Raw genomic sequence first — 10,412 nt, 5'->3', positions numbered from 1 at the left:
TTTTTTTTTTTTTTTTTTTTTTTGAAAAGTCCTTATTTTTTGTAAATTTTTTAGTTTGAAAATTGGTGTTTTTGGTTAAAATTTTTAGTATTTTTTTAAATATTCATAATTTTAGCTGAAACGTAATCCTTTAGGCTGAAAGTTAAAATATTTTCTCAAAAATTGATCTTTTTGCTTTAAAATTGATCTTTTCCAGTTGAATATTGATTATTTTAGTTAAAAATTCATCACTTTGGTTTACTGTTACTTATTATTTTTTTTTATTTATTTTTTTTTTATATGAAAATTATAAGTTTTATCTTAAAATTATAACTGTGAAAATCTGAGATATCTGGAAAAAGCATGGAATGTTCAGGGAACATTTTTACCATCACGATAATAATACAGATTTTCTATCTCTAAACAATCAAAATTTACAGCTTATTTTTTAAATAAATTAAGTTTGTAAGTCATTCCGTTTGAAAAGAAAAAAATTAATTGATAGATTAAAACAAATTAATATTTTAAGTATTATTTTTTCTGGCGCTTTTCTGTTTCTTTTATAGAATCCCTTTTTTGTTTTAGATTAAAATCCTTTTTTTGTTGAATTAAATGGGTTTTAAATTTAAATTATAATCTTTTTTCCATGTAATATTTACTACATTTTTTGTTGAGAATTTATATTTTCTAGTCGAATATTCGACTATTTGGGTTTCTTTTTGTTGAAAATTCCTATTTTTCTGTAAAAAATTAATTTTTTTTTTAACTGAAAATTTTACTTGTATTTTTTCTTAAAAATGTATCCTCCTGAGTAAAAAATTCAACTATTTGGTTCTAAATTTATGTATATTGTTGAAAATGTGGATTATCTTGTAGGTTGCAAATTTCTTTCTTTGGTTTTAAAGTTAAATATATTTCTGAAAATTCGTTTTTTTTAAATCTTCTTTACTTGGAAGTTCTTTTATTATGTTCAGAACTCTTTTTTTGGTAAATTTTTTAAATATTCCATTTTTTGTTGTAAAATTTATTTTCCTTACTTGAAAATTAAATTATTTCCTTTAAAAATTTAAGCATATTCTTGAAAATTTGACTTTTTTTTGTTTGTCAAAAAATAATAGTTTTTATAAAATTATTTTCTTGAAAAATTGCTATTTTTTTCTTTGCTTGAAAATTTATTTATTTTTGTGGAAAGTTCTTTTTGTATGTTCAAAATTATTATTTTTGTAGAAAATTATCCTTTTTGTTTAAAAATTCATCTTTTTGTTAGGGAATTCATTTCTTTGGTTGAAAGTTCGTTTTTTTAACGTTAATTTTTCCCTGAAAATTTAAATATTCCATTCTTTTGTTTGTTAAAAATGTATCTTTTTTTACTTTTAAATTAATCTTTTCAATATAAAATTAATCTTCTCGATTGAAAATTCATCTGTTTAATTCAAAATTGTTCTTTTTTATACCAATTTTTTTTTAGATGAAAAATTGAACTATTTTAATTTCTAAAATTATATATATATTTTTTTAATTTTATTTTTGTGAAAATGTAGCTTTTTCTAGTTGAAAATTGAACTATAACTGAAAATTTAACTTCCATTTTTGGTTAAAGTATATATATTTTTTTAGTTAAGGATTCAACTGTATGGTTGACAGTTTATTTCGTTAGTTGGAAATTGAACTTTTTTTGAAATTATGTCATCGAAAATTTAACCGTCCATTTTTATTAAAAATTGATCTTTTTAAATTTGAAATGTAGGTATTCCATTTTAAAATCAAAATTTACTTTCAAGTTAAACTTTTTTTGTATCAAATTATTCTTTTTGTTTGAAGATTCATCTTTTTGGTTGAAAATTAACTTTTTTGTTTTAAATTCGTTGTTTTTTAAATAAAAAATCTATCTTTATGAGTTGCAAATTTGTCTATTTTGTGTCAAAAATAGAACAACTTATGACCAGTAATTAAAATATTAAGTTTTGTCTCTTCAAACTGAATTACTTAAACTTTTACTTAGTTTAATCCTCAAACAGTACACTGGTGCGAATTCGCACCCGAACTTTTTTCATTTTGTTGGTATTTACGCAAACTCAGCTGCAGCCGATTATCCCCAAATATGTTAAATATATATTTGATATATGCCGCTTGAGGGTCAATGAAGAATCTATAAACGTTTATTTATAAATTTATATAAAAAAGAAGAACAACCAGAATAACTAGCGCCACCTAGGAGCTGGTAAACTCCTCTATTAGTTTTCCACGTACAGTTTTTTTTATTATAAATTAATTGAAGAATTTTAGTGGCATATTTAATGATTTCATGGCCTAGGGCGCTGGAAAGTTGAGCAAGTTTTGTATTCACTTTTACGAAAATTACTCAATTTGATGAAAGACAAACTAGGTTTAATTAGTGGCATAAATAAAGTAATTATTCATCCCTCCGATATAGGTATTGCATGATTTGTATAGTAGAAGAGAGTCAGAAATTATTCATAGATCGCTAATACTCAGTAATATTAGTCTGGATTTATTGCCCGGAATTTGTATTCTCGTGTACATGAATGATTAGATTAAATGCTAAATTATACTGAATTATTACGAGTGATCAAGTCTGGTTGCAAAATCCAACAGAAATAGAAATAAATTGAGATCATGAGGAGTATGGGCATGTATTCTTTGGTAGAAATTAACCCTTAAAGTGCATTGTGGGTGCCTGACACCCCAAGAAATTTTCAAATTCTCATAAACTATACTTAATTCGAAAAATTTGAGTAAGTGTCGCCATCTAGCTTTAGTTGTAGACACTAACTGTAAGTATAAAGTCGTTTAGCATACTGCGTTAAGCGTCAGTCTGCTAGCAGCAGCTGCTGAAAGTGGAGGTACAAAAATCGTGGGGTGCAAATAAATATCTTTTTTCAAAGCACCCATGCTGCAATATTTTTTTAAATGAAAGTACACTATTTTAAAAGTATAGTCATACATTTTCAGGTTAAAATAATTGAAATTGCGTGAGTTATGAATTTTTAAGTAAAAAACACATTTTTCACTTTTTTTTCAATAATTTTTTTAACAAACTTAAAATAAATAAATGGCTATAAAATCAACTCTACCTTATAAAAAATACCTTAAACTATATCGCATAATTTTATTGTGACAAAATATTCAATAGGGGTTTAACAATACGTGATTAAATGTGCTGGGGTATTTAACACCCACGATGCACTTTACCGTGATTTTTACCATGTATGCACTTTGGGGGTTAACCTTTTTGGTTGAAAATTCAACTGTCTGGTCGAAATGTTTTTTTTGTTAACTGAAAGTTTAAATTATAAATGAAAATATAAGTAATTACAATTAATTTTTTTTGTTTGGTATAAAATTAAATTATTCCAGTTTAAGTTTTAAAATCTTCGTTGAAAATTCGTCACTTTGTTTTTAAATGAAACTTTAAAAAAAAAATTTTCTTTTTTGGTTGACATTTTTTTTATTAGTTAAAAATTCATATTTTTGGTTTAAAATTCAACTTTTTCAATCACTTCGTTTGATAATAAAAATATTTTTTTAACATTATTATTTTTTTCAATTGAAAATATAGTTATTACAATTGAAAATGGATGATATATTGATCTTTAAAATTTATTTCGTAACTGAAATTTGAACTATTCAATTTTTTGTTGAAAAATTATCTTTTTTTATCTGAAATTTTATGTATTTTAATAAAAACTCGACTTTTTTGTAGAAAATTAATATTTTTGGTTGAAATTTTAACTATTCTAGTTGAGAATTCATATTTTTTGTTGGATATTAATCAATTTGTTTGAGGACGTAACTATTTTTTTGAGTTTTTTTTCTTGGTTGAAAATGATTATTTTTTAAACTGTTAAAATTGAAGATTCTATAATTTTAATTGAAAATTCATCTCTTTGGTTGAACATTCATCTATTTTAGATTAACATTCATTATTTTAGTTTGAAATTAATACATTTGGTTGAAAATTAAGGTTTTTACCTGAAAATTATTTCATTTTTGGTTGAAAAATGATATTTTTTCTCCTGAAAATGTAGCCATTTCGATAAAAATTTATGTATTTTGTTGAAAAATTGTCTTGGGTAGAGAATTAATCTCTGTTTGAAAATTCATTTTTTGGTTCAATATTCATGGCATAGGTTTATTTTTTTGTGTGTGTGGAATTAAAATTTTTGTTACAAAAACTAATTATTCCATTTTTGGTGAAATAATTATCTTTTTTAGTTCTAAATTTATGTTCAAAATTCAACTGTTTGATTGAAAATCGGTCTTTTTTTAGTAAAAAAATTCTATTATTTCGTTGAAAATTAATGTATTTTGTTGAAAAATCTTTTTTTGGTTGAAAATAAAACTATTGGGGCGAAAGTTATACCCATTTATTGCAAATTTATCGTTTTGTTTTAAAAATCATCTATTTCAATTGAAGATTCATTATTTCAGTTAAAAATTCACTATTTCAGTTGAAAATTCATCACTTTGGTTGAAAATTTATTTTTGGTGGAATATTAATTTTTTATTTAACTTGAAATTTAACCTCCATTTTCTGGATGACAACTGAACTTTTTGTAGTTTAAAATTCAACTATTTGTTTTAAAATATATCTTTATTAGTTATTATTATTATTATTTAAATTAATGTAATTTAGAGACAAATTAAAAAAATGATTACTTTTATTATTTTATACTAAATTGGGAAAATTAATATTCCGAGTCGATTGTTTAAAAAAAAGCGCAATATTGGAATGGCACCGTCTTGATATACTTAACAAAAATCTGGAATTGGCAGGGATTTTATTTTTATTTCAGCTAAAATAGAATGAATAAAATTGAATTATTTTAACAAAATAAAAACCCAGATGTGCCAGACAAGCTCTTATATATTTTGAACAATTTCCTAAATTTTCGGCACAATTTATTCCTTTTTGCAATTAGAAAGCTGCTGTTTATAATACCACGTGATAATTGGTCACGTGACATACTGTTGCATGCCCTTAAAGGAATCAAGGAAAGTCTAAAATGGAAGGCTTACCTTATACTTTATTTTGTTGCGCACTGATGGCACATTTCGAATAATACTGAGTTGATTCTATTTTTGGACGAGTGAGATGATGATGATGATGATGATGATTATTATTATTATAATTTAAGTTGGGATGATGATTTTTTTGTTTTTTGGGATGTGTGTAGGCAGAGCCAGGTGGTGGGTTCAACGGGCCATCCGAGCCACAGTCACAGTCATAGCCACAGTCACAGTCATCACGGGCATCCGGCCCATCTGAGTCCCGGGGGTGGAGGTGGAGGCCGAAGTCCCACAGGCGGGCCAGTGGTTGGGAGCACCCAACATCTGGGTCAACCCTTGTACCAAGAGTACACGACTCATGTCCGCCCCAGGGCCCATCCTGTGCCTCCCCCCGTATACGTAACTGCTGCCCCTTCACAGGCTCCATCTGCTATCCAGCAGCAACAAGTGCCCACCTACCAGGGATTTACACCCGGGTGGGTACCTAGACACCTAGTTGATGCATGCATGTGTGTACCATTTATTATTATATCTACATACATACTCTAGTCTCTAGTTTAATAGTCAGCCACTTCTAGCCACTTTTTTGTTTAGATCTTGTAGATTATAGGGTGTTGAGGGTAGTTAGTTTTTTTTCCCCTTCCAGGAATCCTTTTTACAAGCTGGAGAAAGCCCTTTTCCAGAGAAAATGAGAAAAATCTGATTTTATTCGACAGGAAGAAACTTTGCTAAGTGTACGCTAAAGTCAGGGTGGCGACTTGACCGGGGATTTAATTAAAAAACCGGGAAAATTTACTTCTGCTCGCAATAAACTTCAAGTTTTCATTATTTTACAGGGCCCTTATTTTACAATTTTCAGATTTCTCTGCTCTTATCCCCCACACAGATAACAACTGTGCGACGCACAGAGCTCGCATGCGTGCGCGATATAACGCCATCACGGCGTGCTGCACGTATGGCAGACTGTTTAATTGAAATATTTCAAATTCGTTCATATGAAGAAAATAATAAAAATGATTAGTCTACCTTTTCCCGAAACAAAATGTGAAAAATTTCCAAATACTTTTTTAAACTTTTTATATTTAAATGATCTTTTTCTTAAATGACGTTGTAAGTAAAATTATAATTTTGATTTATTTATTTTTCATAACTACAGTTTGTAATTTTAATTGCATAAAATTTAGAATTACTGTTTAGAAATTTGTTGAAGTATTTGCAGAAATGCATCTTTAATGTTTAATCGAATTTTTCTAAACTTTGAGTACTTATCTTTTAAAATAAATTACCACAATTTTAATCTTTAATTGAATTTTGATCTATTTTAAAATACTGTTCTTACTTCCAAGTTGAGATAACCAGTTCAAAAAGCGCGCACAGTTGTTAAAAATGATGTTTATTGACTGCGCATATGTCAGCTCGAGTGATGGCGCGGCGTGCGGGTTCATCCGCACGCGTGCGAGTCATAAGCCATCATCGTGCGCTTAAATTGTTATCTGGGTAGTTTTCTTCAAATGCAAAAAAAAATAATCTCCGAATTTGAGAAAAATCAGATAATATGTAGGGGTGAAATAAAGGCCATGAAGTTTCCCATTGATTTATCATGGGAAAAAGTCAGCTTTTTGTAAATCTAATATTTAAACGCGATAATATTTTTGAAATAATTCCCTGTTCCAGTATATGGTTCAGAATTTGTCAGCGAATAAGAATCAATCATAAATTTGGAGATTGAATCATTTTAAGCTACTTTTACGGGTCCCCAAAGAAAACCTCGTAAGTGACAAATTTAAATTTTACGTAATACTGCCGTTTATTGAGACTTTTTAAAAGTTGAAAAAAAATTATTTATCGATAATTTAAGAATACCCAGTCATTTTTTAACAAATATTCAATTGTTTAAGCAATATTAATTTGTTTAAATATTTGTTTTTTATCAGTTAACTCGCGAAATGAACGTATTTTCTATACTATGAGTTATTTATTCAATGATAACAATAAAATAATTTGTTTAAATAATTTCACAATTATTTAAAATTTAACTATTTCTTGTTGTTGAAATTGGGTTACTTTTTGGCTGAAACTTAATTTTTTTATCTGAAAATTTAAGTATACCATTGCTGATTCAACATTCATATTTTTTAGTTGAAAATTCATCTGTTTTGTTAAAAATATATGCATTTTGTAAAATACTTTTTTTCATTTCAAATTAATTTCTTTAAATAACTTTCGTGTTTGGTTGAAAATTGATCTTTTTTACTTAAAAATGCAATATTTCGTTGAAATTATACTTTTTGTTAAAAAATAAATTTTTTTGGTTTTAAATCTATTTTCTAGAAATTTTATTGCTCTTGGTTGAAAATTCATCTATTTGTTTGGTAATGTATTTTTGGTTTAAACGTAATTTCTGAACTATTTTGTTGAATTTCGTTTTTTTTTTTTTTTTCATTGTAAATCAATTTTTTTTAAACTGAAGATATAAAATTTTCATTCATGCTGGAAAATTTACATTTTTTAATTGAAAAAGAAGTAGAAGTTTAATATTTTTTAGTTAAAAATGTATTGGTTTGTTTAAGAATTAATCTGTTCTGGTTGAGAATTCAATTATTTTGTTGAAATTTCACATTTTTTGCAGAAGATTCATAATTTTAGTTGAAAATTCATCTCTTTGAAAATTTAACTATTTTGATGGAAATTCGTATTTTCTTATACGAAAATTACTTTTTTTTAACTGAAAATTTATTCTATTTTTTGGTCTAAAATTTATAATTTAAAATGAAAATTCAAATTTGGGCTTGAAAACTTTGTTGGAATTTTACTACTTTGTAAAAAATCAATTTTTTTGTTTCAAGTTTTATCATTTTAATTAAAAATTTATTACGTCTGTTAAAAATTTAACTATTTTGTTCAAAATTGTTTTTTTTTTATCTTCGCTGGTTAATAATTTTTTTTAACCAAAAAAATTTAACTATTACATTTTTGGTTGAAAATTCATCCTTTTTGGTAGAAAATTAATATTCTCGATTCAAGAAATGATTAATTATTTGAAATAACATATTATTATATTTGAAATATTATTTGAAATTATTTGAAAATTCAAGTAATTTTAGTTTAGAATGCATCCTTTTGGTTTAAAATTGAACTATTCCAGTTGAAGTTTCATAATTTGATTTGAAAATTGATCATTTCGGTTCAAAGTTGAACTACTCTGTTAAAAATTCTTTTTTTTGTTGTTGAAAAAATTCCATTTTTTAAGTAAAAATTGATATTTTTTAGTGGAAAATTTAAGTTCTTATTACAAAATTGATTTATTTTGTAATAGTTTGCTTTTTTGTGTTAAAGAATGTTTACAATGAAAGTGATGAATTGAAATAATAAATGTTTATCGGGAAAATTGAAAAACTCTACCAGGAAATAGAGGGAAAATACCAAGAATTTGAAATCGTCAGCCTAATTGCCACCCTGAAATTAGAAAAAAAAAACTTTATTATATTAACAAAATGGTTAAAAATTCCCATTTTAGTTCGATTTAAATAAAGATAGTAAATTGCAGTAAAATAAATTTTAATGTGAAAAAAATCGCAAGATTTCCGACAGCAGGAATCGAACCCGGACTTTCCCGTTACAAACTCCGAGCGTGGTTGCTTTTATATCGGGAGCACTTAAAAACATTTGAAAAAAAAATGATTCTCTTATTTCATATAAAATGAAATAAAAGTTCCTCTCATTTTCTCTAAAAAGCGTATTTTTTCCTCTTTCTTGCAAAAAATATTCCTGAATCAAAGATTCATTTGTAGATTTTTTAGAAGATTTTTAGATCGTCTTGCAGTCTGATATGAGATTCTCTTGGCATGCTTAGTACATTTAAAAATAGCAACAATTATTTTGATTTTATTTATATTCAGGAAGTGGAACATTATTTTTAAGTATTTTCCCCCCTAAAACTGCAGTTAGTGTATGGAAATTAATATTTTTGTTTTTGTTTTTATGTTTAGAAAATGATAAATAAACGAGGCTTATTTTCTATTTTCATGAAAGTTGAAAAAGGTTAGTATTTTTTTTTTATTTTTTTTTTATTTTTTTTTTACAGGAAAATTGATTATAAATTGTTACAAAGTAAAAAAAAATGATGGAAGGTTTTGTGAAATCAGAATATCATTGCATGAAATTTGTTTATTAGTAAAATTTATTGATAATACACAATATATTATTAGATTAAAGAACTAGGCATGCTGATAGTCTCACGTAATTAGAGATTAGTTGGTTTCGCAAGATTTTAAATTTTTTATACAGAATTTTAGTTTTTTTGGATGCTCTTTTTATGAATGAGCATTTCTTTCAGTCAGATTACACACGTTAGATAAGATATTCTAAATTTAATTTTAGGTTTAATGCTAATTAAAATTAACTTAATTTTAATTTTATATAATAATTATTTTTAAAAAAACTATTTTTTCAAAGATCTGATATAATTAAGGCTCCGGATCAAAAAACCGATTAGTTAAAAAGGGTCCTCAGTTTGTGAAGATGTTGAGGGTGTCTACTTGACCGAGAATTTTGTTTCCCGGGGGAAAAAAACCGACTTTTATTTCTCGATTTACTAAAATGATTAGTAAAATTTTATTGAACCAAAAAGCATTGAAAAATGTTTATTAATTTATATATTATTTAAAATCTTGAATTATTTTTGCAACGGCTTCTTAAAAAATTGCCAAAATGAATTCATTTTGGGCACATTTGATTTATTATTTAAATAGTATTTGACTCAGAATTCCTAAAATTAACAATCTAAAATTAACAAGTCTTAAATACTAAATCTGGATGTCATACATATAAATTCTGGTAAATAAATAAGCAACCAAAAATGGAATAAAAAAGTTTAGAGTGGAAAATTAACTTTGACTCATTTTGTTGAACACTGAACAATTTTTTTTTTCTTTATTGACAAAAAAAATCTTCCTTGTCCAGAAATTCGACTATTATCATTAAAACTTGTCTTTTTAGTCTAAATGTTCATTTTTTTGTTTGTTAAAAATTTAATTGTTTGCTTAAAAATGGGTCTTTTTTTACGAAATGTCATTTATTTTGTTAAAAATTGAAACATTTTTTTTGCATTTTTTTAGTTAATATTTTTAAATTAATTTGTTTGATTTAAAATGTAACTATTCAAATTTTGGTTAAAAAATGTATCTTTAGTTAAAAATTATTGGTTAAAAATCCATTTTTTGGTTGAAAATTAAGCTATATTGTGGAAAATTATTTTTATCTGTTTTAGTTGAAAATTATTTGTTTGTTTGTATTTTCTTGAAATTTTATTGTTTTGAGTTGAAAATTCATTCATTTGGTTAAAAATTCATCTTTTTGGTTTAAAGTTCATTTCTTTGGTGTATATTATTTTATTATATTAT

General features: G+C 25.5%; 1 protein-coding gene across 4 annotated transcripts in view; it reads left to right on the top strand.

Annotated features, from left to right (window-relative positions):
• The window catches only part of LOC117168965 (homeodomain-interacting protein kinase 2), a 124,016-nt gene that overhangs the window by 108,901 nt on the left and 4,703 nt on the right, over positions 1–10,412 (top strand). For 3 of the 4 annotated variants that reach the window (XM_033354974.1, XM_033354973.1, XM_033354972.1), the window contains one exon: positions 5,178–5,486. In XM_033354974.1, coding sequence (XP_033210865.1) covers positions 5,178–5,486 — 309 coding nt within the window. Of the gene's footprint in view, positions 1–5,177; positions 5,520–10,412 lie in introns of all 4 variants that reach the window. The other variant, XM_033354971.1, reaches the window with a different exon arrangement.

Source organism: Belonocnema kinseyi, chromosome 3 (assembly GCF_010883055.1).
Source record: "Belonocnema kinseyi isolate 2016_QV_RU_SX_M_011 chromosome 3, B_treatae_v1, whole genome shotgun sequence".
NCBI lineage: Eukaryota > Metazoa > Arthropoda > Insecta > Hymenoptera > Cynipidae > Belonocnema > Belonocnema kinseyi.
Note: the sequence above shows the minus strand (reverse complement) of the source record. Positions and strands in the feature narration are given on the sequence as shown.